General features: G+C 35.9%; 3 protein-coding genes across 6 annotated transcripts; all 3 read right to left on the bottom strand.

The window, feature by feature from the left end:
• Positions 1-4,502: 4,502 nt before the first annotated feature.
• Positions 4,503-6,109, bottom strand: LOC113738429 (transcription factor MYBS1-like). The gene is made up of 2 exons (XM_027265633.2): positions 5,438-6,109; positions 4,503-5,316 (listed from the first exon to the last, which is right to left on the bottom strand). Exons 1-2 carry the CDS (start codon positions 5,857-5,859, stop codon positions 4,839-4,841), a joined length of 900 nt encoding a protein of 299 aa, XP_027121434.2. The 5' UTR covers positions 5,860-6,109; the 3' UTR covers positions 4,503-4,838.
• A 3,536-nt stretch (positions 6,110-9,645) lies between these two features.
• LOC113740066 (uncharacterized) lies at positions 9,646-13,931 on the bottom strand. 3 transcript variants are annotated; one of them, XM_072045747.1, is made up of 5 exons: positions 13,720-13,931; positions 11,616-13,304; positions 11,238-11,430; positions 10,102-10,477; positions 9,646-10,005 (listed from the first exon to the last, which is right to left on the bottom strand). In XM_072045747.1, exons 2-4 carry the CDS (start codon positions 13,205-13,207, stop codon positions 10,259-10,261), a joined length of 2,004 nt encoding a protein of 667 aa, XP_071901848.1. In that variant the 5' UTR covers positions 13,208-13,304; positions 13,720-13,931; the 3' UTR covers positions 9,646-10,005; positions 10,102-10,258. The 3 variants fall into 3 exon arrangements, with proteins under 3 accessions (XP_071901848.1, XP_071901847.1, XP_027123362.2); XM_072045746.1 differs by having other exon boundaries at positions 10,102-10,480; positions 13,720-13,929; XM_027267561.2 differs by lacking the exons at positions 9,646-10,005; positions 10,102-10,477 and having other exon boundaries at positions 11,332-11,513; positions 13,720-13,858.
• Positions 13,932-15,020: 1,089 nt separating this feature from the next.
• Positions 15,021-22,815, bottom strand: LOC113740188 (uncharacterized). Of its 2 annotated transcripts, none has more exons than XM_072045749.1 (14): positions 22,433-22,815; positions 21,163-21,253; positions 20,975-21,059; positions 20,594-20,678; positions 19,628-19,697; positions 18,305-18,374; positions 17,841-17,886; positions 17,503-17,749; positions 17,199-17,404; positions 16,979-17,053; positions 16,267-16,336; positions 16,019-16,099; positions 15,539-15,618; positions 15,021-15,435 (listed from the first exon to the last, which is right to left on the bottom strand). In XM_072045749.1, the coding sequence occupies exons 1-14, from the start codon at positions 22,546-22,548 to the stop codon at positions 15,357-15,359; spliced, it is 1,401 nt and encodes a 466-aa protein (XP_071901850.1). In that variant the 5' UTR covers positions 22,549-22,815; the 3' UTR covers positions 15,021-15,356. The 2 variants fall into 2 exon arrangements, with proteins under 2 accessions (XP_071901850.1, XP_071901849.1); XM_072045748.1 differs by having other exon boundaries at positions 16,267-16,339.
• Between the last annotated feature and the right edge of the window lie 512 nt (positions 22,816-23,327).

A 23,327-nucleotide genomic window follows, 5' to 3' on the forward strand; every position in this document is an offset into this window, starting at 1 on the left:
GGAGGATTTACAATGAGTAAAAGTGAAACACGAGATTCTGCCCATGTTTTTTTCGCCAACATCTATCTATTTATTGGGGTAAATTTCTAACCTATAAATTTATTTCAATTTATATGGTTAAATTTTGAATGATTGCAAAATACAAGTGTCTACTACTGAGCAACTACTAAACAAGAACATATATTCTTTGACATTTTTGAGGTAATATTTCATCTTTTATTTTTACTTATTTATCTTTAGAATTATTTGTTATAAATACTTATATTCTGATGCATTGAGTTTTGGAGATGCTATTATAGAAAATCAATTATGTTTGAGGATTCACTTGTCCTTTGAAATACTTAAAGAAAAATATAGTCATTATTTCAAAGCCTGGTATGATAAATTTACTTATGGTTGCAAGTACATAATTCTGCTATGTTTAGAATTATTTCTTAGTTGAAAATAATATTCTCTACATATTTCTCAAATATGCTCTTGTAGTAGCAATATTAAGAGAAATTTTGAGAAATATTTTGTACTTATTGCATGCTAATTCTAGTCTATTTTCAGAAATGAATGCGACTAAATTTTAATTTTTTAGTTATGATTGTTGCCATGACTATGATTTTGATAAATATATATTTTACCATGATAAGAGAAAAAATTACCACTTGAAGTGGGATAATAATGATGAGGACAAGAAAGTAAGGATCCTGAAAATAAATGTCTCGAAATTCATATGAGGAATCAAAATTATAATATCATCTTCACATAGCCAATTTCTTTAAACACCCTGAAGGTGTATGATGATTGATTTAATTAGCTTTTCTTCCTGAAGAAGAAATAAGTGTTAAATATTTGGGATCAAAGGATTATGGTGATGATATTTGTCCCATAAGAATTATGATGACAATAATATGTGTCTCGCTAATAAATGCTACTATATACACTATTTTTCAACAAAAGAGACAAACACAATCAATTGTAGTGTTTAAGTGATTGGAAACTCCAGAAGAGCCACTACTATATTTTTTCCTATAGGAGAAACGTTTATCATAAATAAATCACTACTTTTTATCATGTCTCGAAAAATTTATTGAATTTGAATATCCGTCGAAATGGATATCAAATTGAGACACTAAATGAAACAATAATAGAGATCATGTTTAAAAATCAAGTGAGATAAAGGTTAATTATATCATAATAATCATTCGAGAAAGAAATGGTTATCGATATAGTTGTCTTCATTCTCATTTTGATTTATAATCATCAATTGCAGTAAACCAGAAGTTTACTGATCCCAATGTATATGTGATTTGACAAAAGTGAGAATATTTGAGAGTCGATAAGTATTTATACATACTCCTTTTATATTATATATGACTCCAAAATAAATTTAAAATTTATTTTAGGTATGAATCACCTTTCACGATTAAATATCGTAAAATATTGATAGGTGATCTATTGAATGATTTATTTATTCTGATGAATTACGATTCCTAATATTAGGGGAAGGAAAAAATCAACCGAAAGGAAATCACCTGAAAAATTGAATTTCCTCTATCCTCATACAAAATAATATGAACTAAAAGTTCAAAAAATTCTTCATTTGTAGATAGTTATATTTATCGACTCCAGAAGAGTCATTAAATCAACTATTCCTGCAGGAAATACTCTGGTTAAAATTGATGTCCCTGAAGGACATGTATAAATGCTACAAATAAATTTAAAACCAGCCTATCTAAATAAGGTATAAATTGATTTCGAATAACTTTGGAGATAAAATAAATGTCATGATAAAATTCAACCTCTTGAAGAGGTCGCTTTCGAAGAGCCAACTCCTGAAGAGAATGAAATCATAGAAAATCTAATTAGAGCCTAATAAAATGTAGCACTTGATATTATAGAAGTTGATGAAAATCATGAATCTAGATCGGTTGATGAATGTCGGTATAGAAATGATTGGGCAAAGTGAAAAGATGCGATCCAATCTAAATTGGATTTATTGATTGAAAGAAAATTTTTTGGACTTGTAGTCCAAACACCTAAAGGTGTAAAGCTAGTAGCTTAAGGATTTTCACAAAGGTCTGAATTTGATTATGATGAAACGTATTCACCTGTAGTGGATGCTCTCGCATTTAGATTTTTTGTGAGTTTTGCAGTACATGAAAAACTAGAGATGCATTTAATGGACGTTGTTATTGCATATTTATATGAAAATTTTGAAAATGATACTTATATGAGAATTCGCGAAGAATTCAACATGCCTGAAGCATGCAAATCAAATTCTAAAGATATTTATTCTATTAAATTACAAAGATTTTTGTATGGGGTCAAACAATCTGGACGTATGTAGTATAACCGCATCAATGAATGTCTAACTAAAGAAGGTTATATCAATGATCCAATATGTCCATGTGTTTTTATCAAGAAAAATGGATCAAATTTTATGATAATTGTTGTATATGTTGATGATCTAAATTTGATTAGAACTCTTGAAGAGATTCAAAATAGTGTTGAATATTTGAAGAAAAAATTTGAGGTCAATGATTTTGGAAAGACAAAATTCTGCCTTGGTTTACAAATTGAGTATTTGAAAAGTGAAATTTTTATCCACCAAACTACATATACCCGAAAGGTGTTAAAGCGGTATTATATAGTTAAGGCACATATATTAAGTACTCCAATGGTTGTTAGATCATTAGATCCTAATAAGGATCCTTTTAGATCGCAAGAGGAAGATGAAGAGATACTCGATCCTGAAGTATCATATCTCAGTGCAATTGGCGAAGAATATTGGAATGCGACGATTAAAAGATCTCAAATGATATTTGCATCAGGGGGAGAAATTAATATACAGGAATAGTGTACTCTTTTTCTTTTACTAGGGTTTTTGTTCCGATGGATTTTTCTCTAGTAAGGTTTTAACGAGGCATATTCTTTGTGTAATGGACATCCAAAGGGGAGTGTTATGAAACAACTAAAATGTGGATGTCCCTTTGTATTCCCAAAAGAATTAATTCATGATTTATGGCTACATTATGTATAGAAATTACAATCCATAAATCTATTCATGTAGTGGAGAAACTGTTTTATAAGTTTTTTCATATTCTTGTAGTAGTGGGTGTTTAATAGAATTGATGTACCTTTAATCTTGTAATACCTGTATATAGAGGTATATTGAAACCCTTTGTGAGGACTTTTGTATTAGTTGGAATAATAAGATAATCACTATCTATTTCTCTATTTCTTTCTCTAATATTTCCAATATTTCACTTAATATTATAGTAGTTTATTTTATTAGTTTTACAACACATAGAATTTTTTTTTTAATTATTACACCCCCTTCAACAAATGTCTTGACTACGCTGCTCTGTGTGTGTATATGTATAGCGTTTTATTTTTTTTTTTCTTTCCAATACTATTTTTGTCATGGAATAATTAATCATGTTAATACTGCGAAACAAGGATGCCATTATAACAACATCATCGAGTTACGGGTTTGTTTGGATAGAGGCTTATTTGTCAAAATTTATTTGCTTACATCATCATTACAATTTCCAACACACCTTTTTATCTTCCCAATTACCTTTTTATCTCACATACATCACATCACAAAAAGTGCTACAGTAAAAATATCTCAAATAATTTACAATCCAAACAGAGCTACTGTACTAATTTGGAATAGACTTTGATTTGGAATGAAATTAGGTTTGTTTGCTTTCCATTGCGACCGTTGTCATAAAAAAAGTTAATACGATGTCATGAATGCCACTTAACATTGTTGAGCGTATGGAATGCCCAGATCGAGATTTTGTATTAGGAACAAAACCTTATTGCATTAAATTTTCTTATTAATAGGATTATATTTGGAATGAATTTCCTTTTTGAACGTTGTCCTTTATTAAGCACATCTGCACATGCCTTGCTTTTGTTGTAAATTAACTTCCATCCAACAAAGTTGTGGGAATTCTGCTAGATATCGTTTTATAGATTCTGAATAGGTTTTGGCTTCCTTTGTGAACATGATGTACTTCGGCATCAAGGAAAATGTCGCCCCGGACGGAAGAAAGCTCTGAGATTGACCATTTTAAATGCGACCTGGATTGAGGCTCTTCTGGGGTAGGCATCGTCTGTCTTCAGAGAAAGAGGGAGAGATTATTACATGTTTATTCGCTCTTCATTTCTGTTTGGTAATATCTCCCAAATCCCCGGGCAATCACTGGAGAAAGTAGAAGAGCTACACTCTTTCCTGCTTCTTCCGTCTCTGGTTTGGAAGTTGCTTTTGTCTTCTATGTTGTAGGATTATAGTACATTGCAACAATCTTAAGATCTGGAATGTAGAATGATTGGAGTTTATAGAATCTTTAATGAAGATTGCTAAAACAAAAAACATCCATATGGATTAGGTGTTATTGAGGGGTTGGGCGACGTGGGGTAGAGGGAGGAGGGGGTAGTGGGGAGGGGGGATGGTGGCTGCTAGCGGTACGTGGTGGTGGTGTTTGGAAGAAGGGAGAGGATGAGGGTTTATTTTATTTTTATTAGTGTAATTGAGTGTGTTTTTGGAGTTGTTTTTACAGTTGTTTATGGAGTCAGCATAGACTCCACAAACAAAAATAGTTTGTGAAAAAAAAAGGTTTTCCAAACAGATACAGAGATGTTTTTCCGAGTCCTATATGTACAACACATACGAGGAATATGATGCGGGTATTAGTTTGCTGAACAGAATCTTCTTGTGCCCAACTCGTACAATTATGGGTCGTCAAAGCCAGCATTTCCACCGTCCGTTAAAAAAGTGATGTAGAATTATCTCCTCGTATCAATGAAGTCATAAACCAAATATGCGAGGAACTGTGTTATTGGTGCATTGGCTGAGGTGGTGCCATTGGATATGCAACGGGCACAACATAAGGGGGATGATGCCCATGAGGAAGCAATACAGGTGTGCCAACTGCAGATGCCATATGACCAGGAGCAGCAGCAGCAGCAACAACCGGATGACCTACCGGTGCGCCGTATACCCCCAATCCATGCATAGTTTGTTGTCCCCTGTGCTTCATTGCTGGTCCCAGAGCAGCAGCAGCAGTAGCTGATGGGGTTGTATTGGTTTGTTGGCCTGTTATGGGTGCCTGATGACTAGAAACATCTCCATTGTTCACGCTGGTAATATCATGGATACTGGATCTCCTTCTATCTCTATTCATAGAATTCAAACGAATGAAGTATTTCTGAGCATGGCTTGCAACCTGTGTTGGGGTTCTGGATATGACAAAGTTTCTGGAAATGCTTCTCCAATCCCCTTTCCCAAACTTGTCTAGACCAAGCAAAAATAACCTGAGATAAGAAAAAAAAAAAATACAAAGAGAGTAGGCCTTAGTCCATATTTCGGACATCCAGACTGCAATCCAAGAATTTGGGAATGAGACTAGATGGATATATATGTATATGATGATACCTATGCTCTTCTTCGGTCCAAGGAATCCCTTTCCGGCGCTCTTGCTCTGACCTGGATCCTCCTTTTCCTCCTCCCTGACCACTAGAATCATGACCTAATCCTGGAAATGCACTCCTATAACCAAAATTAGAACGCCTGTCGGTAGCTGTAATGGCAGAGAAGCTTTGATGGTCCTTAGTCGACGAAGAAGCTTCTTCCCCACTGTAATTGGGAAGTGGCACAAGTCCACCTTCAATTGCTTCAACATCTTCAACAAGTGTTTTATAGTGTTGCTTCAACTCATCAATGCTTTTATTAGGAACCATAGAAGCTATCTTGTCCCACTGTTCCTTAGAGTCCCCAGTCCAGTGCATGGCAATGGCGCTCTCAAAAGCTATGTCTTCTTCTCTGCTCCATACTACAGAAGAAGAAGAAGCAGACATTATCCCTCTTGCTTGAAGATCCTGAATAATACTTTTGTGCCTTCTTACCAGTTTTTCAAGTTCAGTAGGGAAGTTTTATGCAGGTGGGGATGCCTCTTGATGCTTTTGTTCAGCTGAGGTTCTTTTGGGAGTTGGAGAGAAGGAAAGAAAATAGGTGGGCAGGATAAGAGAAGAAAGCAAAAGAGAGTGCAAGATAAGAATAGGGAACCATTGTATTAAATGGAAAAGGACCACTTGTGAGGTAGAAGGGATGGGTTCATTTGTCATGTCCATACAAAGTCATGGCCAAAAAATTTCACATCCAAGAACAAGCGGAAAAAGAATCTCACGCTCTCTCTTAAGCCCTACCAAGAAATTACTTGCGCAAATAGCTACAGGCTACTTGCAGCTCCATTAACATCTCAATCCGGTGAAAGAATTGAATTTTACACATTTGTTGTCTGTCATTCATGTAGCGTATCAAGGGCAGTATGAAAAAGATCTCTCAAGAAACCAAATGCAAGGTTTTCTTCTTTAGTTCACTTATTCAAAATGTCATTCTTCTCCTTTTAGACCATGCACAATTTGGGCATTCCGATCATGATATTAGCAGGAAAGTAAAATGCCTTCATCAAGGATTGTCTGGAAGAATTCTCGACTGTAATGATTGCAAGGAGAAGAAGAAAAGAAAAAGAGAGCGAAGCAGGCAAACAAGACGGTTAAAATTCGAAAGAATGTCATGTTTTGTCGCTTTAAATATTTCAGACTTTTCTACACTCATTGCCTGCCTAGTCGCAATGATTGAGCAGTAGAGAAATTGGTGTTAGATGGGAGGTGGGGTCCCAAAGAATCTTTTTTTTTTTTTTTTTTCCAAAACTCTTTCTATTTTCAGACAAACGCTCCATGGCAATGCGTGTTTTTGTATCAAAGGCAGGAGTGATCATCTACAGTCATTTATATTAGTATTTTATAGCCGCCAATTGAGTCGGGATTTCATCTGCAAGGTGGATTGCATTAAAGGAAAACCTATGGCAAGGGGATATGAATGAAGGGAAATGATAGAGCAAGCGAGATTGCTCATTCCTGCTATTAAGTATCAACTAATACGTTCAAATCAAGAAATGCGTTTTTGAAAAAAAAATTTTTTTTTTTTTTTTTGTTTTCATGTTTTTATTGTTAGTTTAAGATAAATATATGATGATGAATTTAACAAAAATTTGCTGGTCTGAAGTTTTACTTTTGATATGATATTCGAGCCACACTACTATTGCAGAGAATATTTTCTTGGACTGTTCGCGTTATCAGATATCTGCAAAACAACGACTTGCTTGAGCATGAAATCTTGAGTAGACGCCAAGCAATTTACCAGAAGTCAATGATTAACCAATTCACTAAAAAAAGTTTGAAAATTGGATAACCACGAAACTCATCCCCTGTTTGAATTGCATTTTTCTGGACTTTGTGCAGAAAAATTACTGTATCGATTTGATATATGTGAGGTAAAAATATGATTGAAAAGTGCGTCCACAAAAAACAACGTAGCAAGTTTTCTTTGAAAACCGGCCATGCTTCCACCTTGTAAGATAAGATAACTTCTTGCACTCACAATCAGAAATTAGACAATCTGCAAACTTCAGTCTTTTATACTACTAACTATTCTATTGGGGAGCTTTCTTACGCGCTCTAGGATGATATCAGAGGAAACAATAATGGTGCATGATTTTTACCTAAAGAACTCGGCAAAGTAGTAAATAAACATATCAAAAATATTATTCTTTCTCATGGGTCACTACCCACGTCCCTGTGTGTGGAAGAAGAAAGCGATCTCTCTTTTTGAACTTTGGTTCCTTCTATTCGTGGCCTCTTCTCCTTCTCTAGTTTCTATGCTAAGGAATACGACCACATCAAGGATCTCAACCACTACTGTATGTATCATATTTAAACCAAAAAACTGAGGTCCGGCAGCATACAACAGCAAAGAATTGAACAAAGGTTAATGGTATAAGAACCATTAACCCAAAAAAAAAAAAAAAAAAAGAAGAGCGGGTACTCCTCAAAAATTCATGTGGGATTAATGCATAAAGTTGTTACCTCAACCCGTTTAATTATTATTCTGAAAATTTCAAAAAAAAAAAAAGAAGAAGAAGAAGAAGAAGAGGAGAGAATGAGAGCTTCCCGAATGAATAATCTCCGTAACCATCAAACCGTCTTGCTATTGCGCGGATACTTTCGGCAATTGTGGTTGTTGCTCACCTTTGATTCAACATTTTGACACTTCCACATGGACATGATCGATCAATCATTTCGTACTACCACACCAACTTCCAAAATTAACCATTACATCACTTATTATTATTGATATTGTGACTGTTTTTCTTTCTCTTTGGATCAAAATCAGCATTAAGAACTTATCCCATGCAAAAAAATTTCTCTTTTTATTATGAAAATGCTACGGTATCAAATAAAGACTTTTTTATTTTTCTCTACTTAAGTTGATATTATTAGAAGTATGCCCTAAAAAAACTTAGAAGTACTTCCTTACTACTAGTTTGTGTTCCATGCTTCCATGGTGTTAAAGGAGTCAAATTTTAAGACATTTCCTACATAGGAATTTGGTCCTCAACTAGGCATGTCAAACCCAAGACCCGGCCAAGGAGAGCCATTGATCTAGTGATTAAAGTTAAGACCCCAGAACGTAATTCTAATTCTCCCGTCTCCTCCTCACTTCTTTGAAACAATATATATATATATACATATATATAGAAAGAGAGAGAGAGAGAAAAGCCTAAGACCCTCCCGTCACAGTCTTATGTAGCAAATGACCCATTATTGATGTTCCGAGAAGTCACAGTAGAAGGACCGGGCAGTTGATGCGTTGTATTATTAGTAGAATGTGAAATGATAGTTGTGGAGGCACTCAATGAGTCACCTTCGCCCGTCAATTGTCACTCTACTCCTCATCATGAATTCAAAGTGGTCTAGGGATAAGATCACATTAATTGTGGTCCATTTAACAGTTTTTTAACTTTTTCCCCGCCTCTCAACATCAAGAGCCAAAAAGAAAGTACAAAAAAAAAAAAAGAAAGAAACAAACCTCATAGAACCCTCAAAAAGCTAATCAACAGTGCCATAGATCCACTTTCAAGAAAGACATCTGAAGTTTTCTCGTGAACAAATATTCCAGAATTTGAGTGCTACAACAATTAATTACTTTACCCACAGTCAGCGGCAGTATTTTTATTATTTCCAGTCATTCTTATTAAATTTCAAATATTACAGCAAGTGAGAGTTAAATTTGTAGGAAGCAAGAAGAAAGAAAGAACAGCATTAATGAAGAACAATATCAATGAGATACGAGGGCCTACACGAGAGAGAAAGGGTGGGCCAACACTTGAATAGTCCCGGTCTATGTAGAACCAATGGTTTGAAATTTGTCGCACCGTTTCACCAATTGAAGTATTGAAAATGTGGCAAAATTTGAACCATTGGATCTACAAGACCGGGTCTACCCACGTCTTTGCACAGACGTTGTGGTGCCTACAAGGGAAGATATTTTCTTCAGTTGGGAAACTGACCATTGATATGTGACTTGTTCCCAGATTTAATTAGCTTAATAGTAAATCTTTGAACCAGAAAAGAACCCCAGCAAAAGAAAAATAAAAAAAGACATCTTAGGCCAGTAATAAAATTTTTTATGTGAGTTTTTGAGTCACAATTAACCAGCCACAAAAGGTATGCTACAAATTTTTTTTTTTGTCTACCACTGTCCAAATTAAACCACATTTATGATGACAGTTACTCAAGATATTCATAAGATCCGACATGTCAAATTATCAGAACCACTCTCAGAAAGTCCAAGGATTAAAACCCTTTTAAGTTAGCTTGTATTACAACCCTTTGGTTGTAAGTTGAAGTTGAGCCCTTCTCTAGGAACATACACAATTTCAAACAAAATAATGCATGAATCAAAAGAAAACCTGAAACTTGTTGCACAGAACATGCAGGCCTTCTTTCGATTAGCTGAGCCAAAAAGAGACGACCTTGTGTTCCAACTGGTCTTCATGAAATAGATTAAAGTCCATCCCAAGACCAATTCATTCTAAGAAGAATGAATACCCAAAGTTTTGGTTGCCGTAGTCGATACCAATGGAATTGAACCACGGTATTCTGGAGAGAAAAACAATAAAAAGGAAAAAGTGATATGTGTATTATGTTAAAAAATGCCATATATTAGAAGAAATACCTTCAAGTGATATCACTAACCTAGAAGAAGACTGATGTTCCAAATCAGAACTCCATATCAAGTAACAAAATGAGGGTGTATACAAATGTGAAAACACCATCTCCCTCTCCCCTGCAGCACTGGGCCAGGACATTGACTTCGTTTAGACTGACCTAATAATAATAAATATTCCAGATCTCATCTTGGTGAACTCGAGAACAGAACAGCACTCTGTACAAGAGGTTCCTTTGGAAGGTCCTCGCAGTCAGGAGGTCCTTGTAGAAGAGCTGCTCTGTGTGGATTCATAAGAAGAAGTTCCTGCACGTCCTTAGGAAGCATGTTAAACACAGCCAGCAAATCCCCCTTCAATTTCTGATGAGCAGCCTCAGAGTCTACATTAGCATTAGCACTACCAGACTGCTGTGGCATAAGAAAGCAATTTACCAAAGTTATATGCCTTGCTGTAGGATGTTGAAATTAAGTTAAATGAACAAAAATGCCTTAATGAAGTCTAGCTCAACTAAATGAAATCAAGCTTAATATACAAAGGGTAATCAACGTATAACAAAGCCAAGAAATTCGGGAGCGTTTATGCCTTACAACAAGGTCAACATGCATGATAAACAAGCTATATCAGCCAGTAAAGACTGTACAGTGGCACATGGATCATCATAATTCTCCTGAAGCCTCAATTCCTTTAGCAAACAAACAAATGTTTTTTCATATAACAGTTTGAAAGAATAATTTTTGGAAGTCAAATAAATTACACTAGATTCAAGGCCTTTCTCAAGCTATAACTTCATTTATCATAAGGATTGCCAGAAATCACAAGAACAGTATAAAATTATAACATGTAAAATTTCAAGTCTTTTGAACTCTTTATCTGCAAATGTGCAAGGACAAATAGTTATTAAGGTCCCAAGCATGATAGACTGTGCGGCAAACCAAGTCCGGATTAGGTCTGTACTCTGTTTAGTTTCTTATGTTTCATCACTCCCCACAACAATGAAGAAGATAGCTTGCGAAATGGAGAAAGATAATCATATTCAATAAGATTCTATTGCTTACTAGCACAAGATTCAATTTCTATTGCTTACTAGCACAAGATTCAATTTCAATACAGTTAAAAATAATTAGTTAACGACAAGGAGTCTGTTGAATGCAGAAATGCACTTACCTGCAGTTCGCCAAGAAGATGTCTCTCGATAGCATTGAAGGAATCAACAATTTCCACCTCTGACAATTGTGACATAAATTTTTTTATGTCAGTCTTCATTCTAACTTGCCTCCACAACCTAAGCTGTTCTTGCTCAGCAACAGCACGCTTCCTTCTAAACCAAGGCAAAAAGTTGTGTCCTTTCATAAACCGCCTACAGAGATATGTTAACTGTCTCAAACTCAGCTAGAACCAACACGTTGAATGCATCAGTCAAGAGTATGTGCTGTAGATAAACTGTATTTGAGTATTCAAAGAAAGAAAACAAGGACAAAGATTTAGCTGGCAAGGATGACACCATAAGCAGGTTACAAAAGATGAAGACATAATTACGTTTACCGGTATAAATCCAGCCAATTTGATCTCATCCTCTTGAGCAGAAACTTCCCCGGACCTCTTGCTGACAAGCTTGCTAAGAACTCCTCTTTATCAAAATGGGGAAGGGGAGGGGGGTCCAAAAAAGGAGATGATCCTTCAGAAGGTGTGGTTGCCCTGAAATATGGACCAAACGGGGCTAAAAAGTTGGTAGTGAGCTCCAAGAAATGCCGACGGAGTATCTCGTTGTTAACAACTGACATTGATTCCTCAACCCTTGGTGACATCCCTGCATCAATTAGCCGGTTTAAAATAGATGTGTCTGGCTTTGTAATAGCAGTATAAGTGGACCAAACCGCTTCTCTGTGTTCTGTCATGAGGCAAAGAGGGCCATCCCTCCTCAATTTCACGGCATTCAAGAAATTTGAAGGCGTGAACTTCTTCAAGGAAAGTTGTGGAAGCCCAAATCCATCTTGGCCATCAGGCATTTTGCCAATGGAGGTCCGAGAAGACATAGCAAGACGATTTGAGTTTGAAGCAGGGCTTCCTACTGAAACAATGTGAGGAACATTACGAAGAGCCTTAAGGAAAAAAAGATTTGTCACCCCCAAAACCATTGGAGGGAAAGTTGCACCTTCTTGAAGTGAGTTTAACTGGGCAAATTCTGGATCATGAATTGTAAAATAAGGCCTGAAATCAACACTGCAAAGAAGTGGAGCGACCAAACTAACTAAACCAGCAACAGCTTCAGAGCACTGGGGAGGTGTAGGTGCTATGACAAGAATTGGTTCACCAATGAGTAACAATTCCCATAGCCTCCAAAGCTGCATCAAAAGCCCTCTAAATATACCAAAAAGGTCTGAATCATGGAACAGACCTTGTGGTACAGATTGATTAGAAGGAAGAAAAGGAGCTATAGGTGAAGTTAACTCTTCAAAGAACATTCTACCATCTAAAGGTAAACTATGAGCAGGTGGCAGGTGCACTTTAAGCGTGGCATTCCCAATAGGAAGCTCCATAAGTTGACCAGGTAAAGGAGAAGCCCAAGATGATACTGAAGCAGCAATATAGTTGAGAGCTTTCTTCCCAATGTCAAAATACAAAGGGCCCATGATTTGTAACAAAGGTCTAAATACACTAGAGTATGGGCTATGGGAAAGAATTACAACCGATTTTTGTTCGCCACCTCGCTTTAACCTTTCATCATGTCTCTGCCTATTAAATACAAATCCATATAAATACCTTGGAGCGTTATTAGACAGCTTTAGAAGCTTATTATCTTGTGATGCAATCTCGTTATCTACTTCAACTATCTCATGGGAGACTACATTTGCCGTCTGCATTTTCTCCTGCCTTCGTATCCTAAAGAAGAAGATGCAGTCATGGATGCTGGAGCGGTTATATTGTTGTGAAACAGAATCTGGGAATGAACTAAATGCAACTTCAAGCTCCTCATTTTGGGTCAGACACCCTGGTGGATAACACTCTTCAATGAGCTGCCCTTGCTCAAGATCAAATCTAATGATGCAAAAAGCAACTGCCCATTGCTGAAAAGCTTTTTCATCGACTTTTGCATCAGGTTCTGACCTTGCATGAAATGACGGTGACCGACTCATTTCCAGCTACTCCAAGAATGGTTTTCCAAATATCAAACGACCCCTGTGTTCCCCATTTTCAGATTAAAGTGAGCAGGGTATCCCTCATTTTACCAACCTACACAGGAAAGGACAAAAATTCAAATATAACCAAACAATCCTAAAAACAGGACTACATCAAGCTTGATATTAATCTGTCAAAACCAGCTTCAGTAACTTTTTACAATAAATTACATCAGCCATGAGAGCGAACAGCTACCTCACAAAAAAGTAACCAAAATGCAATCTTCCAACAAGTTAGTATGCAATGCTTGAAAGTTGAAATTTACTTAATGCAAGTGGGACTCTAGAAAATTAATAAGTAAAGGAACAAACTTTCTTGAATAATGCACAATATACAGAAAACCCAGATAAATTCATGAAGTTTCAGCCTCAATTCAAAGAAAACAAAACAAAGAAAAGGAAAATGCAACTAGGTACCAAAATAGCCAACTTAATTCAACAAGAAAGCTAACAACAAATCTAGTTCTGACCTGAAAATTGTCCAAATTGACGAGCAACTAATGGTTAATTACTTCTATTGAGGAAGTCCCAGATGCCGAATATGCAAGAAACAATCCGGATCAACCCAAGAAACCAAATTTAACACAAAAAAATAAGCGGGTCTAAAGAGATTATTTAGGAGTACTAGTAAGATCCCTGAAGGTTGCTAAATAAATGTAGGTTTTATATTTGGGGGGAGTGTGGAGATATCTAACCAAAACATCCAGCTTTTAAGATTTCCAAGGGATTCAGTAGAATAGAATAGGAAAGGGTCTCTTTCATTCAGATGATGTGTATAATTGGGCTTCCCCGAAACTGGCAATTGAAGAGGGACTTCGGTTGTCTGGAATTTTTAATGTTTTTCCTTTTTTGTTATTTTTCTTTTTCTTTGTCACAGTTTTTTGCTACGTTTAGCTGGGAATTTAGTGGATTTACCAGCAGGGGCTCTTTTTTTTTCTTTTTTTTTTTTTCAAAAGCAACCAATAGAGGCTTTATAATTCAGAATTTTGGAGGCCTTTTCGTTTTTCTTTCTATTTTGAAAGGGAAAGATGTGAGTAGGATCCCCTTGGGTCAAGGGGAATTTGGTATGTTTATTTTGTTTGTTTATGTTACAAAGAGGAAGAATCACTGTAGCACTTTTTGTGATGTGATGCATGTAAGATAAAAAGATGATTGAAAATATAAAAAAATAGATTGACAAATGTGTTTGTGATGCAAGCGAAATATTATTTAAAATAATATGATATCCAAACAAAGCCTTATCACATCAAATTTAATTAAGATTGGAATTTGCAGTTTATTCCGACAGAAAAATTCTTTTTTTGTTTGATATTTAAAATTAAATCTCTCAAAACAAAATCTTTTACATCATCCAAAAAAGTCTTTTTACGTTTGTACATGCTTTAAGAATTTGTTGAATTCATTGGATTTTCTCCATACTAGAATGATGTAGAACATTTATTGACTCCTATCAAGCCAAGGAAAACACTCAAGATTTCAGACTTAATCATTAGAAGAACTCTCATAATTGAGAGGCCTACATGGAATCCTACATTTTTCATATTAATATCCCCTCCAAAAACAAAAATGTTCACATGGAGGTCTTAAAATCCACAGAATCATTTGGCGAACGCCGTACGTTTTCTTGGATGATGAATTAGTGAGACGGCATCAATCTACAAATACAAAAGCAGTCCCAGTGCCCGCGGAGCAGAAGAATGAGTGGCCAGATAAACATCTGCCGCTGGAAGAAGCTGATCTGGAAACCCTTCCAAGTTCCAACAATGGAGAGTACATCTTGAAGAGTGAATCTACATTTTCAACTCAATTTGCTTTGACAGGTTAATATTTCACAAGGAAGAGAGACCAATAGCACAAAAATTTTCTACTTATAATTACAACTTTCTTAAACAAAAATCAGTATCTACATAAGAAAGACAATAAGAGATCACAGTATGAAAAAGACGTGACTGCAATCTATAGATGCCCTCTCTCTCGTTTCTGTTAGTTCAGTAAAGCGACACCACGTCCTGCTAAGTTTTGGAGAAAACTGCAGCATTCAGTTGCAAGAAGTCTATCCATTTGGGACGACCCTCAATTCCCACCAGTTTAGAGCAGGAGCAATGAACTATACATCATACACAGGTAACTGCTCTGTGATGGGGACACGGCAAATAGGGCATTTCTTGCACTTTTCAGAGCAGGTGCTGCACCAAAACAGAATAATGAGAGAGAGAGAGAGAGAGAGAGAGAGTTGTAAATTGACTGAAGTGGGATTTTGGGTTGTAGTGTTAACACTAAGTGCAATACCTGCAAAGAATGCGATGCCGACAGGGAAGGAGAACTACACTTATCTCTCTTTCAAAACAAACCCTGCATAGAACTTTTTCCTGGCCGATAAAGGAAAGGTACGCCAAGTGTTAAAGGTCAAAGCAAACATGACAGGAGGACCAACTTAAAGGAATATGCAAAGTATTTGATCAGCAGAAGTAATAGAAGGTTAGGGCAAGATAGTTGTATCTGTTCTGTTTTATCATTGAATTGGAACCAGACAATGCTGTACTAAAACATGTTGCAGGAATGGAGGAAAGCTATCCACTTCATTTGCGTTGTAGAAAGTAAAATTGTCGAAAAATTGATAGTATTACTTGCCTAAAGATTTAATGCTCAACAACCTTGTTACTTATTTCAATCTTCAACTTAGTTTATGGTACTTCCATTATGATTGAAATATAAATTCTCACAGTTGAACTTTAAACCAGAAGATAGCACACAGACAGAGAACTTTACATTTTGTAATCTTTCATATTCCTGTTGGCTAAACTTCGTGATTTCTGTTTGCTCCCCAAGTGCTGCTTGTAGTCTCCAAACCTGAAATATTATAGGATAACACAAGATAAGCAAATAAAATAAAATATTTTTCCAAAGAATATGGAAGACAATCAGTAAAGGAAGCATCACTAGAAACCTCACACTTAAATGTCAAAATAGTAAATTCAAGTGGTAACACGCAGAATAGTATGGCAGTTGCAATTTACCTCCTCAGCAAGATCCTTCTTGGGCATCTTTTTAACTATCTCAGGTGGATAACCACAGAACGTATCATAACTGCTTCATAAGAAAAATGTAAATGATTGTAAGAAAGACGCCATACATGTTAAAACTCTTGATGTCACCATGTGGAAGAGTTGATACAACAATTAACAGCATTTCTTTTGCATTTTCTATGCATATTACTAACTTTGGCTGGCGGTTCTATATAAATGGAGATTGAATTTTTGTTCAATACCAACCTAAATTTGAAGAATAAGGCACTTTAAGGAGGAGTATCATAACCTAATGCCTTTTAGGCAATAACCTAATTGAGGAAAGCAAAGAAGGGGAATAAAAAACTGACAAGCAGGGGAGAAAATAATACAATACTACCCCCAGTTTCAACCCTTAAATTTTGCTTGCTATGGGCTGGAGAGATGCTAACTTATTTACATATGCTTTTCTTCATATGAATGACAGTATAAACCCGGGCAGAGAACCTCACATAGTTCGACACCAGTAGATACTACTGAGCCTTCCAGCTAACTAACACAATTTTAACCATAAAGAACTCATATTTCTCAAGTTTCTCACTTGTCTCCCATAACAAGGTAATAGGAAGTACAGTGACACGTGCTTACATAAGTTCACTCATTCAATCTCTTGACTAGAATATACCAGCCTATTTCTTACTAATGAAAATGTAAAAACTCTTACCCAGATGCCCCATCATGGAAGAGACGAGCCTGTTCTTCTCTACTAGAATCATCAATGGACCACCAACCAAGCAGCCTGCTTGCAAAGTTGTAATACATACAGTAAGAACTAAAGTACCACAATGCAATATATTCTTTGTGTCTTTTCTCTCCCCTTCTTTACTGCAGTATACAACTCCCAAAGGAAATACCTTTTTCATCTGGGAAGCTTAGAACATTACCTTGAGCCATGGTGCAAGAAACCAAAACAGTCACGAACTTTTGAAGTCACCACAAAATATCTGCCCGTTTCATCTCCACTTCGTAATAAAATCACAAGTTTCTCAACAAATCTAGATGCAGCAAATAGGACTGCAACTCCTTGCAACAGGAATATAGGAGAGAATAGCATGGGGATAGGTATATGTCTGGCACCTGGAGGTGTACCCTGAATTCAAGAACCAATAGTGGATTACTTGGCAGGACATCACAGGGAAAAAATAGGTCATCTTGACCTGAAGAATGTTATCCAAAATTGTTAGGTACCTCTAGGCGCATACAGAGAAGGACTTGGAAACCAACAATCGGAATTTTCATGATGTGTCCACCAATGTCTTGGAGAGCACACATTCCATTGCTGGAATCGTCCCCTTCAGAAACCACTAAGCCACTATTCCAGTCGAGATATCTAACAACATTTGATGATGTACTTGCTTCTCGAGCATTAGGACTTCTATGGATCATTGGATTAGACCACTTTGTGCAAACAAGAAATGCAAAGCACTCTGCAATCCTGAAGAGGAACAGAACAGGTCAACCCTTGTTACTCAACTTCTACATGAAACTCAACAACAAGAATTACATAATCCAAGTAAAGATCGTACCCATAGTTTATAAATAAGTCCCACCAACCTAGAGCACCTATATCACCTGCAAATGTAAACCAAAAGGCATACATAAATGTCAGTGGCTTACGCCGTGACATGAAACTATCCACTCTGGCCTGCATGGTTATCACTTTTTACTCCTCTCTATCCTTCCACGTATCAGATTCCAGCATCAACATGTTAAACTACATAATGGGAGAATAGCGCAATTTATTTCTTCAAATATTGAAATTTCAGATCTTGAGGAACTCATATTGGACAACAAAAATCGATTACAGTCAAGGCCTATTTGATAACCTAAACATAGATTTCTTAACTGTAAACTAGTCAAATCAAAAAGATAAGCTGCCAAAACACCTCATGCTAAGGTAAATACCATAAGTTCTGTGCTCAAACGGTAAAAATGAGTGGGTGCAAGTGTGTGGCGCCTGCGCTAGAGAAAGACAGAGAGAGAGAGATACCACAAAGCTTCAGCAGGGTGAAAACAGTAGCCGCAACAAAAAAAACCATAGAGATCGCCACCCAGAAGTGCTAATAACAACAAAAGTGTTGTTTAGTAAATTTCATCCCTGTATCTTTAGCGCATCAATATATTGACAACAAAAAATAAAAAACAGTTTCAATATAAGGAAGAAAAGGCTCATTAATGTGAATAATCAATTGATTGAAAAAAATTTCAGATCTATTATGCACAATTTCTGCATGGTTTAGCTACAGTGACTGATAACAAAATTAAAGAATAAGCATTTTTTCCTGTCTGGGTTTTCGCACTAGAGGCACTGCTAGAGAAATAAACCTCTGCAGTTTTCCCTCCCATTAACAAGTAATGCAGTATTGCAGTCTATTATTCTACATACTGGGAATATAAGCTATTAAGAATTAGTTTCCTTAATTGGACAATATTTTAGCTGATTTCTACTCAATAGGTCCAATTTCACCAAGATGAGTTAAAAAGACTGAGGAAACTAGCATAAGCCAGCACTATAAAGCCAAAAACCTATTAAACATTCACCGCCAAGCAGAATATCCGAATGCTCATGAATGCCCCGCCAAGAAAAGAAACTCTATCTTCCAATTTTCTGTTTCTTTTCCACATCTAAAAAAACAGCTAACAAATCCTTTAAGTTCTCTTCTAAGGGCATTTTAATAATGTTTATTAGGCTGTTACTAGTCTGTCTATCCTACTTCCACCAACAATGAGATAATACCCCCTTCATTAAATCTCGACAGTCCTTTCTAGGAAGCCTATGTAGCAGCTCCTCATTGAGTTTGTTTGGATAAGAGTTTATTTGGATGATTTATTTGAGAAATTTACTGTAGCACTTTTTGTGATGTGATGTATGTGAGATAAAAAGGTGATTGGGATTTGTGAGAATAAATTTTGCAAACCAAATTATCTTTGTCCAAACAAGCTCATTGCTTCTCTCAGAATTCAAGCATTACCAGTGACAGAGAATAAAAACTCACACAAATTTGGATAACTTAAGGTAACAATAAAAATATCAGATTATTATATTTCTTTAATTTCAAAATGTACCCTCAATTTTTTCAATTTTCCTAGGCTATTAAGTTTAACTCAGTAGTCAATCATTTTGAGACCAGAAAATATATATATCATTAACAATAAGATGCAATAGTAATTGAGATAGGAGGGAATAAATGAAAGAAGAAAAAGAGTAGTTGCCAATAGTAGGCAGCTTAATTTCCATTAAGCAATAAGAACAGTATAAGCACAAACATAAGTCACATGACAATGACACATCTAAAGCATTGATCTAACTTACAGGAAGTGTTTCCCAAATAGCCTCATCACTCATGCTTTCATCATCTCCAGGTAATAAAGCCTTGCACATTCTGTATCATGGTACAAGAGTAGTAGCCCTGTAAATATCAAGGGAAAAGCCAACGCAGAAAGAAAACAAAAGCATTTATAACAGCTTAATTTGTTGTCCTATGCCCCATGCAATTTTTTAGCATCTTACCCAGAACAACTGTTTCCATCTTTTTTCTTACTTTCAACTGTTTTCCTAGAGGACACTTCAATGAATTCAAAGTCAGAGAAATGATTACAGCAATTTTTCCTACACAACTCAAATTAGGAAGAGATCATTTGGCAGAATCATGAGTCCTATAAAAAACAGCTAATCTAACAATTCAAAAAAAAAATGTACAACCTAGAAAGATAGTTTGGTAAAATAACCAAAAGAAACAGAAGAAAGACAAACAAAACAAGAGAGGTCACTTTTGAAAATATAGATGAGCAGAAAGGGACAGGTCCATTGCAAAACCACTTTATTTTGCTGACTAGCATTAAATTTTCCACTTGAACATCACATCTATCCTTCATGTTGACTCTGCCCCAGCTGTCCAACCCTTTTATACAAGCAGCATTATTACCCCAGAAGTAACAATCTTCTGCTCTTTATTCCACTTACTTTTGTATATCAAATGCTCCATTCAACATCAATTTATCAGGACATCCATACACAGGAATTTTATGAAAAAGTATTCATTCAAGACTCAGCATTTTCAGTAACGCCTGTGAAACCTACACAGAAGCACCTTTTCTCAAATCATGCAAATTTTACAAAGACACAAGTTTTCAATTAAAGATTTGTTCAGAATACAAATAACTCAATCAGTAGTTTGTTTTTTAACTAAAGCATCCAAAGATATCACAATATACCTTACTTAGAATACAGCTTAAAAGCAAAGGATGAGAAACTTGCACATCAGATGAGTTAAGATACCTGAAGTTGTCAATAAGGATGACAATCTCAAAAGCCAAGAGGGGTAGGAAGACAATCTTTAAATTCATAGCTGCAGAACCCTTAACTGAAACAAAAATAACATGTTATTGAGACCTTGAATCTATAACACTTAAGACAGTGCAAAAGTTATAATCTTCCTCAAACCAAGGCTTCATTATATCCCAATTCGTAAACACGAGGTAGAAATTTCTAAGAAGAGGAAGCAACTACAGGGAAAAATGTCTTTTCTATTATCAGGGGAGGACAAGAGAAAATTACTAAAAAGACAAAAGTCATAGCTTGTTTATCGCAAATAACTATTACTATTGTCTCACTGTCTGGGTCATTTTCATATCAGAGAGTAGAGCTTCACCTCCTTACCATATATGCTCTCGAGATATATACATAGAAGCAGTTCAAATGCGATAAGCAATGGTGTTGCAACCACGGCATGACAAGGGGCCCACTATGCACAAAATTTAAAAAAAGAAGTAAGTATACTGACACAATCCAATTTGTTTAAGAAGGTTGCAGTAGCTGCCAAAATATAGGAGAGCACAAAGACATACATGTCGATCATGTGGAACTGAAGGTGCAGGTAAAGAAAAGCGACCTCGGGCTACAACTGCATGAAACATCCATAGTGGGAAGAAGATAAACCTGCATTATAGGGTACATACAATTCAGTCAACGATTTCAACAGTTTTAGTGCACCAACAATCCATAAGAGATATTGATGCACCAGCATAACAATCAAATTCCACAACTAATTTAAGCATTTGGACTTCTAGAATTTTTGGATCCTGCATGATGAATGATCAAATTACTATGAGTTGTAAAAAATCAAGATTGATAAGGTTAACATTTTTCCAAAGACAGAAAACTTTAAGTGAAGTTAACTCGAATTTTCTGATAACTCTTCCTCTGAGGAACATATAGAAAGAGAGCTGCAGTCTTGTCAACATCAAAACTTGAGTCCCACACTTCAGATAAGAAGGCTCGTAAGAGAGTCTTAGTATGGAACAATTCGTCCTAACCACCACCAAACAGCAACTTTCAGCTCAGATAACCAAGTTATTCCATGAATGCCTGTTGTACAACCAAAATCCAATGTACCCTAGCAAAACTGTCTATTACTTTAAAAAGTTCTATCAGGAGCCTTATAAGAATTTGACAAAAGCCTAGAGTCCATGGTGTACAGCTAATCAGCCATGAATTCTAATATTCATGTGAAGACAACCTCACCTGGGCACTTATTTTGCAAGGGGATAGCCGAGGGACTAGCTTTACAAGGAGCCAACAGAAAAAGGAAATGCAGAACCAATTTCCCCCGGAAACCATACAATTATGTTCTTAAAATCCCTTTTCGCCATATATTACTTCTTCCTCCCTGATTTGCATCAAGCATATTTACATGCACCCACACCCAAAAAAAAAAAAAAAAAAAGGCCACAACTTTACCCCACATAAACTTGCATGTAATTGCATTTACCATCCTAACACCCTTTGAAACACAACCAAATGAAAATAAAACCCCGAGCAAGTTCGATTAAATTATGCATTAAACAAAAGATTCAGCACCCAGAACAATAACAAAAAATATAGCAATACGATTCAAAATTCAAAACAAAAAAGAGTAAAAAATTAAATTTTACCCAAATAAACATGCATGCAGCTGCTCATATTAACAAAAAAGATTGAAACTTTTCGCACAATTTTACAATCATAACACCCTTTACAACCAAAAACGCACAAAGCTGCAGGCAATCAAACCACACCGAAAGCCTGTTCATCCTGTAAAATTCAAAATTCTCAAATAAAATAAACAAAAGGACTAACCACCAAGAGTAGGAGAAAACATGATCCAGCTTGAGAACCAGAAATATGGTAAACCATAGAAGAAAGGTGTGGGCTGATAGCACCTGTAAAGCTTTTCCCACTCTTCTCCAGCTCATCCTTCCTTCTTCCCTTCTTCGACCCTCTCCTTTTCACTCCCACGCACACACACTAAATTTTAGTCCAAACACCTCTCTGAATTATACCACTATATACACATAGCAAATATACGAAGAGATAAAAAAAAGGGGGGATTTTTTTTTTTAACTTTTGATTGTTGGGGTTAACAGGAGTAACTGGTAAGGATAAGAATTGAGGACAGTGAATCTTCCCAAACTGATTAATTATTAATGGGATTCTTCCGTAATGTATTATGTGGCCCTGAAAGGCAGAGATATTTTATATATATATATATATCTCTATATATATATATATATATATATATATATATATACACAAAAGGGTTTAAAGAAGACAAAAGAGGAAGATGATTTAATGCTTATTTTAAGATTTGATGGTAGATTTTTTGTCATCTCCGTTAAAGGGGTGGGGCATCTTCCTTCGCCACTTGGGATTGTGCAATCTAATGCTAAGTTGCGGTGTTTCATCTTGCTGTCAGTTTTGGATTGCAAAACAACGGGCGCCATTTTTGTAAAATACTATAGTCATTAGATACGCTGTATTAGCCAAGAAAGAAGATGGTAATTGCTATTATTTGCTAGCATACAAATTGGTCGTTGTGGAGATGGCCATTAATTAGTTTCTCTTTTGCTTTTCTTGTCATGGGAGAAATCCGACTTTTTATGGCCTAATTTTTTTTTAATAGAGGGTACAAGTATTAATTTTTGGAAAGGATAACGTTAAGTTATAGAAACTTTTATAAAGAATTGTGATGTGG

The sequence above is a fragment of the Coffea arabica genome, chromosome 4c, assembly GCF_036785885.1.
Source record: "Coffea arabica cultivar ET-39 chromosome 4c, Coffea Arabica ET-39 HiFi, whole genome shotgun sequence".
Classification (NCBI taxonomy): domain Eukaryota; kingdom Viridiplantae; phylum Streptophyta; class Magnoliopsida; order Gentianales; family Rubiaceae; genus Coffea; species Coffea arabica.

What these genes read in the sequence shown, in the direction of transcription:
- LOC113740188 (XM_072045748.1), bottom strand. Translation starts at nt 22,548, where the DNA reads ATGAGCTGGAGAAGAGTGGGAAAAGCTTTACAGGTGCTATCAGCCCAC. An exon ending in ATATCTCGAGAGCATATATG is followed by an intron (nt 20,679 to 20,974) that starts GTAAGGAGGTGA and finishes TTTTTGTTTCAG; the next exon opens with TTAAGGGTTCTGCAGCTATG. An exon ending in CTATTTGGGAAACACTTCCT is followed by an intron (nt 18,375 to 19,627) that starts GTAAGTTAGATC and finishes TGTTGTTATTAG; the next exon opens with CACTTCTGGGTGGCGATCTC.
- LOC113738429 (XM_027265633.2), bottom strand. Translation starts at nt 5,859, where the DNA reads ATGTCTGCTTCTTCTTCTTCTGTAGTATGGAGCAGAGAAGAAGACATA. An exon ending in TGGACCGAAGAAGAGCATAG is followed by an intron (nt 5,317 to 5,437) that starts GTATCATCATAT and finishes TTCTTATCTCAG; the next exon opens with GTTATTTTTGCTTGGTCTAG.
- LOC113740066 (XM_072045746.1), bottom strand. Translation starts at nt 13,207, where the DNA reads ATGAGTCGGTCACCGTCATTTCATGCAAGGTCAGAACCTGATGCAAAA. An exon ending in AATTGGCTGGATTTATACCG is followed by an intron (nt 11,431 to 11,615) that starts GTAAACGTAATT and finishes ATATCTCTGTAG; the next exon opens with GCGGTTTATGAAAGGACACA. An exon ending in ATCTTCTTGGCGAACTGCAG is followed by an intron (nt 10,481 to 11,237) that starts GTAAGTGCATTT and finishes CTTATGCCACAG; the next exon opens with CAGTCTGGTAGTGCTAATGC.